Source organism: Habropoda laboriosa, unplaced genomic scaffold (genome assembly GCF_001263275.1).
Source record: "Habropoda laboriosa isolate 0110345459 unplaced genomic scaffold, ASM126327v1 scaffold28, whole genome shotgun sequence".
NCBI lineage: Eukaryota > Metazoa > Arthropoda > Insecta > Hymenoptera > Apidae > Habropoda > Habropoda laboriosa.
Genome location: NW_017100174.1, coordinates 2,456,006 through 2,472,318, shown reverse-complemented (window position 1 = coordinate 2,472,318; position 16,313 = coordinate 2,456,006). Strand labels below are relative to the sequence as shown.

Below are 16,313 nucleotides of genomic sequence, written 5' to 3'. Positions count from 1 at the left end.
GTTATTTTTCGGATAGTACTGTTCACGATCTTTTGACAGCAGTAATAAACAATTACGTTACTTTCTTATTTGTAATTTCATAGTTACGTTCAATTCTAATTCCAACTACATACTACTAATGGTAAATCGATAACGTTTCGAGCGACACGAAAATGGTAAGGGTCTTCTTGGACCTCATGCCGCGGATACAAAATCTCATAAAATGTTAGGTTTATCCTGTAAGTACATCGTCTGTGATAATATTAATACATTAAACAATTCTATACAAATTTATAATAAGCATAAATTTTAAACTGCTTACTACATGCAATTATGCTCTAATTTACAGTAACTATTATTAAAAGCGAAAAAATCAAAGAATTTCTATTTTAAAAAAAGGGATTTTTTACATCTGCCGACTTTACCATCTTTGATGATTGGATTGTATGTAATTCCTAAACTCACCGCTCTAAATCGTAGAGGGCATAACAATTCCTTCAATCCTTTGCTCGATCGGTATTTCAGAACGTGAGACACGAAATCTCATATGGTGATAGGTATATTCTATACTTCATCTGTGGTGATAGATCTATTCTATACCTCGTCTATGATGAGAGGTTTATCCTGTATCTCGTCTGTGCCTATACATTGCTGAGAGTACTACAGATGACTCTATTAGAATATTTTTTATGCTTATATTGGTAGTGATATTCCTGCGCGCAGTACGTGCAGAAATGTACTTAAGTACAGTAGACGCGGTAGAATGACGGAAAGTGTAAAGTAGAGAAATGTGTTAAGTTTATAGTTTCATAAAATAACCATGGAAGATATTAATGATAAGTTTTTCTACGTGTACAGTTCTTCCTTAGACACAAAGATACAAATTAAAATGTAAGATTTAATTGTATGTGTGTTAAATATAATAAGTGTCAGTATCAGCTGGTATCAGGTTACCATAATAAATGTTCCACGATGCATCTGCCTAACAAAAACAAGTGGACAACTGGCAGTACTATTAATATAAAATAATCCGATTGCGTCTAATCCAAATAAGAAACAGACAATCAAATATTTAACTGTGGATTATGTTCTATTAGTTCTTTTAATTAAAATGACATACAAACACATTTTAATGCAAATTATTATAATATATTATCCTCTTCCTTTTGTAGAGGAACACTAGAAGGTGAAAGGCAACGACCAGAATATGATAAATTACTTGTTGATCCTATGTTGAAATACTCTGGTCTATATGGAACTAATGGAGGACGTGGGGATTTAGCAGCTTCTTTGCAGGTGTGGGCTGGTGGAAGATCACTTGCTTTACCTGTTCACACAGCTTATAAACATTTTACATCACGGTGGAAGTATGTATCATTCTGGTGTTTCTAACATATGTGTCATATGTGATTGAATTTTGTTAATTTTTCTAGTTGGAATCAATGGGTGACTCTTCCTATTTCTTATTCTGATTTACCACGGGATGCTCAGTTATGCATAAGTTTATATGACTGTGCTGGACCTGGTAGACAACTTCCAGTGGGTGGTACAACAATATCTCTGTTTGGAAAACATGGTGTGTTTCGTCAAGGAATGTTAGATCTCAGAGTATGGCCTGGAGTTGAAGCAGATGGCAGTGTACCTACCAGCACACCAGGGAAAACTAGAGATCGTGGAAAAGAACAGATGCAGAGATTAGCAAAGCTTGTTAAAAAACACAGAAATGGTCAAATGAATAAAGTTGACTGGTTGGATAGATTAACATTTAGAGAAATTGAGTTAATTAATGAAAGGGAGAAGAGAGCATCTGAATATTTATATTTAATGATTGAGTTTCCAGAAGTTACTATGGACAGCATACCGGTAAAAAAAATTTACTAATATTTTACTTCATACGTTTTATACATGTATTTCCCTTTTCTTCTTGCTTTTATTTGTGACATATTCAAATATGTTTTTTTATTCTAGTACTCCATAGTGTACTATGAAAAAGATGGGGATGAAGTTGTTCAACATAGATCACAGCCAGATGTTGTAACTCTACCAGATTATGAAATTTTACAAGTATGATCATAAATTATTATGTATTGGCACAGAATTACTCTCTAAAAAGATGTAAAAGTATCAACATACACTGTTCAGTGTTTTAAAAATTTTATTATAAACAAAATTATAACAGATTATACAAACACACAGCACTATTCATAAATATATCTATTTTTATATTTCATAGACATTTTCATTATTAGGAAAATCTTGTGGAAGCAAAACATCATAAGTTGGCTCGAAGTTTACGTAGCGGTGGTCATACCAGAGAATTAAAACCAACTTCAAGTGTTCGTGATGCTTTAAATATAATATTAAGTTATCCACCTACAACAGCACTTTCTACAGAGGAACAAGATCTTATTTGGAAGTACAGATTTTATTTATCAAGTCAAAAAAAAGCTTTAACAAAATTCGTAAAATGTGTAAATTGGAAAGTTGCCGGAGAAGAGCGACAAGCCTTAGAAATGTTAGCATTGTGGGCACCACCTGATCCCGAAGATGCACTGGAATTACTTGGTCCAGCATTTACACATCCAGCAGTTAGAAGATATGCTATTGCTCGACTTAATCAAGCACCTGATGATGATTTAATGTTATACTTACTTCAATTAGTACAAGCTTTAAAATATGAAGATTTTGAAAGCATTAAAAGGGCACATCAAACGTTAATGAAGGAAAAAGAATCTGAAAAAATTGAGAAGTTAGACAGAGATGTACAAATCAATGATTCTCCATCTACAGCTGTAACAACTGTAAGTAATTGTATGATACAAATATCGAATTTCTAATTTATTACAAATAGTACACAATTTACAGTCCAGTGAATCTGAAAGTGGACACTTCTCAACAAGTCAAGATTCTCTCATGGATTTAGCATCTTTTCTGATTACTCGTGCATGTCAAAATACCACACTGGCCAATTACTTCTATTGGTATCTCTCTATAGAATGTGAAGACCAAAGTGATCCATCCATAAGTGCAAAACAAGACACACGTGTCAAAGAAATGTATAATACTGTAATGTCAATGTTTTCAACAATGTTATCACAAGGGAATGCTGTTTGGCAAAAAAGAAGAGCATTTCTTTTACGTCAAAAAATGTTTATCGATCAGTTAGTAGCATTGGTGAAAGCGGTCGCACGAGAAAGTGGAAATCGTAAAAAGAAGACTGATAGACTCAGAATATTATTAGCAGATCCGGATCCAGCATTTAAAATAAATTTTTCTAATTTTGAACCAATACCTTTCCCCTTGGATCCAGAAATTTGTATCAAAGGAATTATTCCTGAAAAGTGTGTATAATCTCTTTTATGTGGTAATGAATATTTATACTTCAATAAATTAAACTATTCTTTTAGGGCCAGTCTTTTTAAATCAGCTCTTATGCCATCCAAATTAACATTTTTGACAACAGATAACAGTGAATACATTGCAATCTTTAAACATGGTGATGACCTCAGACAAGATCAATTAATTTTACAAACAATTGCACTCATGGATAAGTTATTAAGAAGAGAAAACTTGGATTTAAAACTCACTCCTTATAGGTACATATTTAAAAAATAATGTTTGCAAATATGTTATATGATTTAAAATATAAATTAATTTATGTTTAGGGTACTTGCAACGAGTACTAGGCATGGTTTCTTGCAATTTATCGAATCTACAACAGTTGCAGAAGTTCTAGCTAGTGAAGGTTCTATATTAAGTTTTTTTCGAAAACATCATCCTTCTGAAAATGGTCCTTATGGTGTTGTACCTGAAGTTATGGATACTTATGTTCGAAGTTGTGGTAAGAAATACGATTTTATAAAATAATTCATATTAATTTGAATTAAAAAGACGAATATAAAATGACGAATTTGCAGCTGGATATTGTATTATTACGTATGTACTCGGTGTTGGTGATCGACATTTGGATAACCTTCTCTTGACAACGTCAGGTAAATTTTAAATATAAAAAGGATAAAAGAGTATTTAATGAAATTAAATAATATTTATATTTCAGGTAAACTTTTCCATATAGACTTCGGTTATATTTTGGGTAGAGATCCGAAGCCTTTGCCACCACCAATGAAATTAAGCAAAGAAATGGTCGAAGCTATGGGAGGTGTAAACTCGGAACATTATCATGAATTTCGAAAACAATGTTATACCGCATTTCTACATTTACGCAGACATGCAAATTTAATATTAAATTTATTTTCACTAATGGTTGATGCTAGTGTACCAGACATAGCGTTAGAACCAGATAAAGCTGTAAAAAAAGTTCAAGACAAACTAAGATTGGATTTAAGCGACGAAGAAGCAGTGCATTATGTACACAATCTTTTGGACTTATCAGTAACAGCTGTAATGGCAGTATTAGTGGAACAATTACACAAGTTTGCACAATATTGGCGGAAATAAAACAAAATCAATCGAAATAATGATTGTAAAGACTGTGTTCCTTTATAACTATTGCAAATATTACTATATTGTATATAAATGGCCATACATCTATAAATGTAACATAATTTATTGTATTTTGGGATTATTTTAGGTAATAAATCTTTGATAATAATAACAAATAATTGTAGTTTTTATGTTTATAAATTGCATATATAAATGTTTAATATGCCGTGCGATCACAATAAAAAATTTATATAGCAATACTGCATACTGCTATGCAGATAACCGATATTTTTTGATAATTTTCATAAAATATAAAATTCAAAATACAATAGAAACGTTGTTTATTAATTTGTTACGAAAATACAATAAAAAAAAAAGGAAAGTAAACATTTTTTACACATGAAAGTTTATTGTAATGGGATAATTTCAAGTAATGAAACAACAAAAACATATCCATTGCATATATAATTTGTTACGTAAATATTCATGTATTTATTTTATCTCTTAGTTACAATCGTGTATGTGGTGCACACTGTAGAAATAAAAAGATAATATTGTTAGTGATGAAAATATCAAATTGTTATCCATATAAGAACGCAGTAATGCTATTTTAATCAGTATCACTTTATGCCACTTAGATTTGATTACTTCAACGAAGTAATACACATATATCCCAACTTACGATTGTATCAGAAAGTTTCAATAGAAAATGTAACTATATTTTCCCCATTTCACAGTATTACATACTATTTATAGATACAGAAATTTTTATAATATAGTTCCTTTGAGTGGAAGATATATGTACACGTGTATTTATGTCGGTATATATATATGTATCGATTGAATTTAAAGAGCAATTAAGGAATATTAACAATTCAGTCCATCTTTGAAAATTTATCTGGTTAAATTTATCCAGAATATTCTACCAAATTTCTGTTCCTCCAAGTACAACATATGGTAGTTAATAACTTCCTTCCCCTAACAATAATAAAGTATATACACGCGTGATCATGATTGAAAACGCCACGAGAAATAAAAACAAATTTATTTTTAATAACATGAGTTTATAAAGAATATAATATAACCGTCCTTATTAGAGTGCGTTAGCAAATCTGTCTTGTTTGAAATTTACATGGTTTCTAAAAACATCATTTGCTTTAAATTACATTAATAAAACCATTAAAATGCATACCTTGTTCATGCATTACATATAAGCATATGTGTAAATTTGTTCACATTGTAATATGTAATATTTAGATTAATTTAAATATTTTACAGAAATAAAATGATCTCATTTACAATAAATGGTTTATTTCTACTAATTATACGAATAATTATTTTTAAATTACTCCTTTGTAACTATTAACTAATTTCAGACATGACAGATTTCCTACTAAATCCTTTTATCCTTTACATTTCATCAGCACACAGATTACACATCATTATAATTGAAATAATAGACTTCTTTCTCTATAAATGTAAATTATTACCTACAAAATAAACAATGTACGTGTAATAAATCATTCCTTGATTTTCTCAATTATCTACACTTGTAATTATAACAAAAGACATCTGAAAAATCAAATCTTTAAGTGATAACCCCAAAAAGTTTTTACTTGAATTTTAAAAATAATTTAAGGCGTACATTATTAGTACTTTATTGAAGATATATTGTGCATTTATTTTTATACAATTATTTAAACTTATTTTTTCTTACGTCAACCAAAAATCGCTCATTATGACTTGTCACTACGGAGTAGTAGTAAAGTCTTACTTTTTTCTTCCGATTCTTATTTGATTCTATCTTCAATAAAAACTCGTCATAATGTACAAATATTCTACAATTGTTTCATATTTCCTCACTTGATGTAACCGTAAATTAACGATTGACAGCACAAATGTATTTTCGCTGGAACATAACGAAAGCTAATAACTAATAATTAATAATTGTTACTACTACTCCCATAAGTCAAAGTAAAATTTTACAACATACAGATTGTATGTGCATTGTATTCAGAAACGTATAGTAATAATTTTTTATATGACACAGTACTAGTGTCCAGTTGAAAGAAAGGAAAAAAGTTATAGATGATATTCTAATTCAATATACCGAAAATCTTATATTATTTCAATATATTAAACAAGATGAATATAGTAAGATCATAATGTCTTTGTAATGAAACCATAGCTTTTTTTGTAATTACACTGCTTACATGTCGAATTCAATATACGAATTGCATCCGTTGTTGACATATATACATATAAAATTATAGTAAAAATATAATTTTAATCTTATGCCTAGTCACTTATCATCTTAATATTATATTTACATTTGAAAATAGACTCGAGTTTATCTATCAATGGCTACAATGTCCATTAGTCTATGAAAACAAGGATTCTCCTCATAGCACAATGCTATTTCCCATGATAATGTATTACCTTTCTGTAGGCCTAGTGGCTGGTACAGAACTTTCTACAAGATCGTGCCTTTCTATTGGTGAATTTTCTAATGGGTAATCAACTGGATACCTTTCTGTATATGTTGGAGTAGCTTCTCCCTGTTGTGTTAATTTTAATTCATCAGACTGTTCTTGGTAAAAACTTTGGGATGCCTCGATATTTTGTGAAGAGGATTGCTCTGATTTTTCTATATCATCTGCAGAGTAGTAACTTTGACTTGCTTCACCTTCTGGTCTATGATCATAATAACTGGGAGATACGTTATGACTGGAATAACTTGGTGTAGCTTCTTCAGGAGTAAAGTAACTTTGACTTGCTTCTTGTGGATTACCATCATAATAGCTGGGAGTAACTTCCTCTTGTGGGTCTTCATCCAATCTAGAATTTGTTTCTTGTCCCACAGATTCATAATAACTTGCTGTTACTTCCTGGTGATGAGTGTAATAACTGGATGGTTCATTTCTATGATCTGTACTTTCTGTAACAAAATTCTGGGAGGGAGTTTCTTCTAGGCCAGGCATTGAAATAGGTACTTCATAAGAAGTTGATACATTTTGCTCTTCATAGCTAGAAGTTGGTACAGAATCTACATGAGTTGAAGTAATGTCCGGATTTAAATTATATGAAGATGTAGGTATTTCAGGTACTCCATTGTCATGGATACTTGTATGCTCTGCACTAGATGATGCAATATTCAATTCAGCACATGGTGGAATTTCGCAAGATGATGTACTTATTGCACTTTCTTGATCTGGATCCCTTTCTTGGTTCTCAGGTGTTTCTGGAACATAAGACGAACTTGCAGTTTCGTCCTCGTTAAGTCCAGAATTATTTGTAGAAACTGAGGATGTACCAATGCCATCAGTACCGATATCATTAGATTGAGACGGCATGTTTCCTTCTTGACTAATTTCAGCGTCTGTTTCCAAATTTTCTGGAATATTTTCAACTTTACCAACTTCGTAACTTTGTGTTGGAAACGTTTGATCATCGATCGCTTCGTCAACAGTTGATCTTTCTTCCTGACTTTGCATTAGTTCATTGAAAGATTGCGTAGGTGCATTTGTACTTGCTTCTGCGGAAGTTTCATACGATTGAGAAGCTTCATTGATCTTTGAATGCTCAAATGATTGTGTTGGTGGTTCTGTCACAATTGCTTCTTCGTCCGTTTCCATGGATTCATACGTTATTGATTGCGAGGGTTCTCTTGAATTTTCCGACTTTGTGGCAGATTGACTAGGTAGATCAGTAGAATCGGTGGTTCCCGCTATTCCAAACTGTTCGTATGATTGTGATGGGGTTTCATGGCTAGTCTCTGCGCTTGTTTCTTCAAAATGTAATTCTAAGTTTCTCTGAACCAGATTTGTCTCTCCCTGAGACGATGGTTCGTCTCTTTGACAATCTTCCGGTTCTTTTACCGTACTTGCAGCATAAATTTTAGGTTCAACAGTCTCATCTATATCCATGCTCTGTTCCTCCAAACGATTCAATGACTCTGCAGGTAAAATTTGTGCTTCCTCTTGAACTATTTCTACTTCGTTGGATGTTGCTGGTTGTTGTTCAGATACAGGAGAATGAGTCTTATTATCAGACTGATCATCGAAACTTAATTCCTTCAATTTTTTTATATTTTTTGATTCTTCCGAAGTATTTGTATCTATTTCGTTTGAATCCGAAACCTCAAAACTCGGGTGTTCTACTACAGGTGACATTTTTACATTGGATTCAGAGGTAACTAAAGCATTTTCGTCTATCATTGACACGCTACTCGTCATTGCATCGTCTGGCTGCTCCATAATTTGTACATGCACCACATTATCATTATTACTAACTTCTTCGCTCTGACTACCCGTTGCTACATTTGAATTATCTTCTTTAGCAACTGTTTCTTTCAAGGTTATTTCTTCTGGCTTAATGGAAATCTCTTGAGAAGAATATACTTCTTGCAAAGGCATTTCTACATCCTGTTCCTCATTTACGATGGAAGATTCGTTTGTTGACACAATAGGTTCTTGAGAGGATACAGAAACATTCTCAGATACTATCATTTCTGATGTTACAGTAATGTCTTGTGATTTCACAGTTTCTGTGGAAATAGAAGGTTTTGAAACAAGCATTGCAGAAACAGGTACATCTACAAAAGTCTGTTCTGTTGTCATTGGCGGTTCTATAGTCGTAGTAAATTGCACATTGTCAGCATAAGTATCATCTATTATAGGCATTGAAGGAGTAGTTTGAACTTGTGAACTTTGTAGAACTATATTATTTGGTATCGAAACTGAATATGAAACATTAGGCATTGAAATAGCACTGTTCGACACGCTCTGAGTTTCTACAGTGATATTATCTTCTAAACTTGGCAATACTAGATACTGAGTACTTGCAGGAATTTCCGTTCGAGCAATATCTGCTGTACTTGGACTTTCCATGATTTCTCCAATATCTGGCATAGAATTACCAGGAATCTGAATTTGTGCTTCACCCGTTGATATATATGAAATATTAGGATTTGTGATTGTTATCGGTAATTCGAGAGAAGTTGGGATGGTTGTCACAGCAGAAGTTGGAGTTAATTCTGACTGTATTGGCAAATTACTAGGTACCTCTAGAGGTGTCATTATAGGTTGATTTAAAGTCGTTGAAGTTTCAAGCACTAATGGAGAAGAAATTGGTTCTGTAGGAGGTATAATAGTTGACTGCAAAATAGTCTGATTGATTAAACTTGTTTGAGTTAAACCTGTGGTCATTACATTTCCTGCAGGATTATCTGTCAAACTGATCTCCTGTTGGAAATCTGTGTTTGCCAATGCAGCAGCTAGAATATCTTGATTCGATGTTTGCATTACTTCTGAAGTAGGAAAACTTTCAGATATAATTGTCTGAGTAGTTTCTGCGCCACTAGTTTGTATATTTGGTAATACACCATTGTCAAATTGAAGAACAATATTGTCCAATGTACCTGCCTCTCCCAATGAACTGGGATCTATGTACAGAGTTCTTGTGCCATCTGGATTTTGTGTAGTGCCTTCTAGTGACATAAGAGTATTATTATCAAGAGGTTGTATTTGTCCTTGTTCATCAATAGTTACAAGAACATAAGTTTGTGTCCCATCACTGCTTTCTGTTGGTAAAGCCATTATTTGTGGCTGAGTTGTTATTTTTGGTTCTTCAATCTTTTCTATTTCACCACCTTTGTCAATATTAAACTTTTCTATCTTAGGTTGCTCCTTTTGAACAGATTCAACAAGTACATTTTCTACTTTTGATTTCCTTTCAGATTCAATAGGCTCTAATGGTGGAAGAGACAAAGATGTAGAAAGATTTGTATTCACATTAGCTGCAGTGACCGAATTCATTGCAATATTCAGCAAATTTTTCTGCTGCTGTGTAGTAGTCTTATTCATTACGTGACCCTTTGTAGCAACCTTTGCAGCTGCAGTACTAACTGCTTGTTTATGCTGAATTGTTGTTTTAGATACATTTGGCACAGTTGTTAACGGTCCTGAGACCATTTGTTTCGATTGAATATTTTGTACAGTTGTAATTGTAGATTCTTGTACTTTTTGTGCAATTTTTTGTTGTGTTTTTTGTTGTCGATTACTACGAGGTATAATCATTTTTTGTATGGTTGATGTAGACACACCTTTTCCTTTGTGTTGAATTTGTGGATTTATACCTACTGTCTGTTGAGCAGTACCATGAGATGTAATATTTTGCATAGCAGAACCTGGTTGTACAACTGTTTGTTTAATTATTTTCTTTCCTTGCTGTATAGTCTTTTGTGTAGAAATAGTATTCTGTAATACTACAGTACTACCTCCAGTTTTCATTTGTCCAGATCTTCCTTGTGTAGCAGTAGACATTGATACCTTTTGTGATTTTTGTAACATAGGTAGCTGCACCTTTTGTTGTACAGATTGATATTGTACCTTATTGCCTTTAGATGGACTTTTTGCTGCAATAGCTTTTACTTGCTGTCCTGTTATTGGTGTCAAAACTGTTGCTTTAGTACTTACAATACCTTGTGCACTTAAAATCGTTTTGCCAGCAATAGCTTGAGATATAGGAGTTAAGATAGCTTTAGAAGTACCTAGATTCTGTGAAGATAAAATAGTTGCACCTTTTGTAACTAAAGCTTTTGATCCAATGATAGTTTTTCCACTTAATGCAGAAGCACTTATTGGGGTATAAATTCCACCTTTCGTGATAATTCCTTGAGATAACGTTCCTAACAGAGCAGTTTTTGCAATTGTACCTGAAATAGGAGTTAGAACTCCTTTTGAAGCTATTATACCTTGTGTATTAAAAATTTTATGTCCTGCAGGAAGCTTAGACGTTGTAGGTGAAACGCCATCCCCTTTTGGAGCAATTGTTTTTGAATTTATGATACCCTGTGGACTGATAGGACAAAATACTTGGCCCTTACTTGTCATTATTCTTTGAACTTTGCCACTCAATGTTTTAGAGATATTTAAAGGTAGCATTTTGGTTTGGCCTGATTGTGCTGATGTCAATATAACTACCTTACCACCTTGTTGTACTACCTGTGCATTTCCAGCACTTTTACCAGTCGGTATAGCAATTTTTTGTTGCGTGCCACTTTTTCCTTGAACGCTATAACGTAATTGTTGCCCTCCAGAAGTTTGTACAACTACATATTTTCCTGATGTACCCTTCTGTGTTAAAAGTGGTGGTACTTTGCTTGTTGCTGGTGTACTTTGGAATTTGATACCTTTTACGCCACCCGTAAGTGGTGGTACTAACGTTTTTATACTTGTAATTGTAGGTTTTGCTTTATTTTTATTCTTCAAGATTGCTGGAGTTCCACTCTTTTTCTTCGTAGGCGATACTTCACTTGTACTTTCATTCAATTTAAATTGAGTTTGAGTGGGTGATACTATCTGTGTAGTTGGTGTAAAAGACAATGTTGCAGGAATTGTATTAGATGCAGGTATAATGGAAGATATAACAACAGGCATTTGGTCAATATTTTCTGGAGTTAAAACATCTTCACTCAAAACAAATGGCATTGAATTTATGTCTAATTCCATATCTGCCAAGCTTTGTGAACTTTGCTGAATATATTTCTCTGTAGTAGTTGTAGTAGAAGTTTTTGAAGTTTTTACATTTAACTGTTCATTTTGTGCTTCTATCATTGCAGCTGTTTCTGCTTCTTCAGCTTTCAATACTTGTAACTTTTTGGTCAATGATAAATGTGGAGATGTAACCTTTAGACCAGTTTTCATTTTGGTATTTGAAGGTAAAGATTCAATTTTCATTATTTTGGCCTTTGGAGTTCCTTTCTGATCACCCTTTTTTGTACTTTCTGTTTCTAACTTGTGTTTTACTCCTTTCTGTGGTAATTTGTCTAGTAATTTCGATTTTAAAATTTGCATAGGTTCAGTTAATGTTATATTTTCAATTATTCTTGGCATTTCACGCTTTTTTACCGGTACGGTAACATCAGAAGATGGCGAAGGTGTAGAAGTTGACATTCTTGAAGATTCATCTACTTTTTGTATATCTAAATTTATAGATTTAGAATTATCTTCAGTAGAAGATGATTGAGCCAATGATTTAGACATAATGTTAAATTCATTTGGTGATGATGTAAGTTGATCAACATTTTGAAACATATTATCATCTACTTTTGTGTCAATTTCAAGATTTTGATCAACTACTACTTCTATACCTTCAAAATTACTCATAACCGTCACATGAGAATTATCTTGAGAAAGATTGGGAAAACTTTCTGCAATATTTGAATCTTCAACTGTGGTTGTCGTCGTGCTTTGAATTTTTTCAGCAGAAACACTTGTATCTTCTTCTTCTTCAGGCTTTTTCTTCACTAATTTTTTACCCTTCTTTCCTTTCACAGTTGTATCAGAATCTTCAGTTGTACCTTTCTTCTTGTCCATATGTAAAGTTTTTAAGAACGCTTCTTGGAATGTATTTGTTGATTTTTCTTCAGGAAATAATTCTTTGTCTTTTTTTAATTTAGCACCCGTTTCTGGTGTAAATTTTCCTTTATATCTTGTTTGCATAGATGCTCCTTTTTGAGTTTGTTGCTCACCTAATATGCTTGTTAGATCTTTAGATACTTGTTCTAGGTTTTTTAATTTAACTTCTTGTTCTTCTTTCTTTACTGTTTCAATTTCCATTTGTTGAACTTCGTGTTTTACATTTACAATATCTTCACCATCTTGAATTTTATTTTCTTCCTTTATTTGGCTTGCATCTTTTATAGTTTCTACATTCTTTGCATCTACTTCAACTTTTTCTGGAACAAGATTTTCTTTCTGCTTTGAAGAATTAATTGATTCTGAATCTGTGCTGGCTTTCTTCTTTTCTTCACTTTCTTTCCCACTGTCTAATTCAAAATCTGTACTGAATTTATTAGTAGAAGCATCAGTATCAAAAAAATCAATTTGTGATAACTCAAACTTTTTTATTTGAGATTTTTTAGGAGGAAGCATATCAACAGTTTTTGAAGCATCTGATTGTTGAGATGCTTCTTTCTCCGATAAAAGTTCCCGTTGAAGTGTACTCGAAGATTCTATATTAAAACCTTTTAAATTTTCTTTTTGAAAATTGTTTGATCTTAATATATTTTCATTTTCATTGTCTTTTGTTTTATCATGCTCAAGGATTGTACCTTCTGCTTTAGTGGTACTATCCTCTGCTGTTACAGATTTTGTATCTTCAAGAATAGATCCTTTTGATACTATTTCTTCTTCCTCAGACATTTGTAATTTTTCAGAAATTTCAATAGAAGCTTGATTGTCAGCAAGTTTTGTGTCTAATTCTACTAACATTTGGTTTTCGGATTTATTTCCAACTAGATCATCCTTCAATTCTTTATTGGAGGAATTAATATTATTCTTTATTGTATCCACATTACAAGACATTTCTATCTCTTTTTCTTCTTTAAGATCAATGTCCTCATTTGTTTTATCAGTTTTTATAAGTTTCTTACTTCGTTTTGATTTACTTCTTATTCTTTCAGAACCTTTTTCTTCACTTTCAGATTGACTTTCATCAGTCTTATACATCTTTTGATCTACATCTTGCACATATATATCAGATTCCAAGTATTTTTTATTTGGTTTTCGTTTTCTGCCACTGTATGAACGTTCATTATCAGATTCTGAAGTCCTACTTTCTAATTCAAATTTCTCAAAAAGTTTTAAATCAGTTTTATCTCTTATTCTTGGACTTTCACTTTCACTGGCACTTCCACTAGTACCAATACAAAGGGACTCTGATTTTCTTGGTCTCCCTCTACGTTTACGAATTTGTGGAATTGACTGATTATTATTTAATATAATGCTTGTAGGTTTTGAATTAGGCACTTGATCTTGATCTAGCATATCTACATCTGAATTTTCACTTTGTTCTGGAAGTGTTTCAGCAGACTCAGAAACAATTTCGTCTTCTGTTTCTGTGGTAAGTCGTTCAGATAAATTTTCTTCAGTTTCTTTTAAGGAATCTGTACTTTCTACATTTTCATTATCTGTAGCTGTGTCTTTAGACTCTATTTGTTTATCATTGACAGCATTCTTTTCTGTATTTAACTCTTTGTTTGCTGTTAATTCTTTGCTAACATTTACTGTTACGTTTGTTTTAGTAGAACCTTGTGCTTCAACCTTTTTTGTATGATTTACAGCATTTTCATTTTCAGCTTCAACTCTTTCAACTTCAAATATTTCTACAATTTCCAGTTCCGTTTCACAAGTACTAGATTTTTTAATATTTTCTGATACCTTTTTAGATTCAATTTCTTCCTTTGTCTGCACAACTTCATTATTTGTCTGTTTATCAACTGCAACCTTCTCACTTTTTTCTAAATCTTGTTCATCTAAAGGTGACTGTGTACGTAATTTTTCACATTTTTTCGGACTAGTATCATTATCTTCATCTTCAGTTTTATAATTTTCAATTTCTTTTTCTTGTTCTGTTTTCAGAGCTTGACTCATTTCAAATTCCTTTATGATTTCTTTCTTTTGATGAAATGCACGTGCTTTTTTCCTTACAGGGGGTATGGATGGCTCTTCTTCATGAAAATCAAAACATGATAATAATGATTTTTTATCATCTTTATCAGATGTGTTAAATTTACCTTCATTATCAACATTAAAAGTTTCCTTTTCTGTTTGTGATTTATTAATGGATTCATTACTCTCAACATCAAGCACTCTGTCATTTTTTTCTGATTCTAATTGCTTATCAAAGAGATTTGTCTTAAAATTTTGTGAAGTACTGGTACTATCTGATAAAGAATCGTCCGTTACGCTAATTGTTGTTAACTTTTCAGTTTCTTTAAGTAATTTTTCTGTTTCTTCAATAATTTCATTGGTATCTGTTATTGTATTGTTCTTTTCATTAGATTCTTCTGACTTCTCAAAATCAAATTGATCTTTTGTTGGTGAACTGCTCATAGGTGTTAAATCAGGTTTACTCTGATTTAAACTAAGTTCTTCATCTGATTCATCTTCCCAGTCTGCTAATATAGTGTCACGAATTTTAGGATCTGAAGTCTTCTTCTTTTTAGCAGCTTTCTCACTTTGTTTAGTTTGTTTTCTTTTACCAGATTCACTGTTACTTTTACTTTTATTTGATTGACTTTTCTCTTTCTTTACATATTTTCTTTTAGGAGTTTCTACTTCAGAATATCTACTCCTATACTGAGAATATGTCTTTACTTTTGATTTTGACATTGGTGAAATTCCAGACCTATGACTTTTTATGTGACAGATGATAACATTAACTCGTGAAGAAGTAAAATTGCAGAAATGACAAGGATATTGTGGAGAACCAGTATTGTTTGGTGTAGGTGGTAAACTGCTAGGTTGTTGACGAATTCGAACTTCATGATCACTTTCTTTTAAAAATCGTGGATGCGTGATTTTTCGTACAATTTCAATACTATCACTTCTTCTACTACCTTCTTCACGTTCTCGTTTCTTTTTAGGAATTTTTTTGTCACCAAACAAAGCTGATATGTTTGGCTTTTCTTCTGGACAAAATTTATCATGGCTTAATATGTCAGGATCACCTCCTGTTAATTTTTCAGCCATTTCAACATCTCCAGGAAATTTGTCCATATATTTTGAACCATCTCTACTTCTGTTTCTATATTTATCTGAAAATAACATTGTAAAATATGATCATGTGTATTACTTTTAAAAAAATACAATATAACATTTTTGTATCTAAAATCAGATTTGTTATTTTACTTTATTGATATAAATATGTGTACAGTACATTTACCTAGTCCTTTCCTGATAAAGTCATCTTTGAGAGTACAATTATATTTGTAAATCTGTTGATAGTTCTTGACAAATTCACTGGAAAAAATGAAAAAAATGTGTAAAAAGTGTCAATATATTAATATGATAAATACATAAATACATATAAATTAAAAATATTAT

General features: G+C 32.0%; 2 protein-coding genes across 2 annotated transcripts in view; one reads left to right on the top strand and one right to left on the bottom strand.

The window, feature by feature from the left end:
• The first annotated feature begins 799 nt into the window (after positions 1–799).
• LOC108578758 (phosphatidylinositol 3-kinase catalytic subunit type 3) lies at positions 800–4,515 on the top strand. Its single transcript, XM_017942146.1, has 10 exons — positions 800–870; positions 1,152–1,346; positions 1,413–1,842; positions 1,948–2,043; positions 2,229–2,780; positions 2,845–3,320; positions 3,387–3,575; positions 3,645–3,820; positions 3,897–3,971; positions 4,037–4,515. The coding sequence occupies exons 1-10, from the start codon at positions 800–802 to the stop codon at positions 4,435–4,437; spliced, it is 2,661 nt and encodes an 886-aa protein (XP_017797635.1). The 3' UTR covers positions 4,438–4,515.
• A 2,209-nt stretch (positions 4,516–6,724) lies between these two features.
• LOC108578710 (mucin-3A-like) overlaps positions 6,725–16,313 on the bottom strand; it is a 10,490-nt gene continuing 901 nt past the window's right edge. The window contains exons 2-3 of the mRNA XM_017942088.1: positions 16,153–16,229; positions 6,725–16,024 (exon numbers count right to left, since the gene is read on the bottom strand). Coding sequence (XP_017797577.1) covers positions 6,858–16,024; positions 16,153–16,229 — 9,244 coding nt within the window. The 3' untranslated portion in view covers positions 6,725–6,857. The remainder of the gene's footprint in view (positions 16,025–16,152; positions 16,230–16,313) is intronic.

Coding starts and splice junctions, on each gene's coding strand:
- LOC108578758 (XM_017942146.1), top strand. CDS start 800: ATGGAAGATATTAATGATAAGTTTTTCTACGTGTACAGTTCTTCCTTA. Junction 871..1,151: donor ACAAAGATACAAATTAAAAT/GTAAGATTTAAT, acceptor TTCCTTTTGTAG/AGGAACACTAGAAGGTGAAA. Junction 1,347..1,412: donor CATTTTACATCACGGTGGAA/GTATGTATCATT, acceptor TAATTTTTCTAG/TTGGAATCAATGGGTGACTC.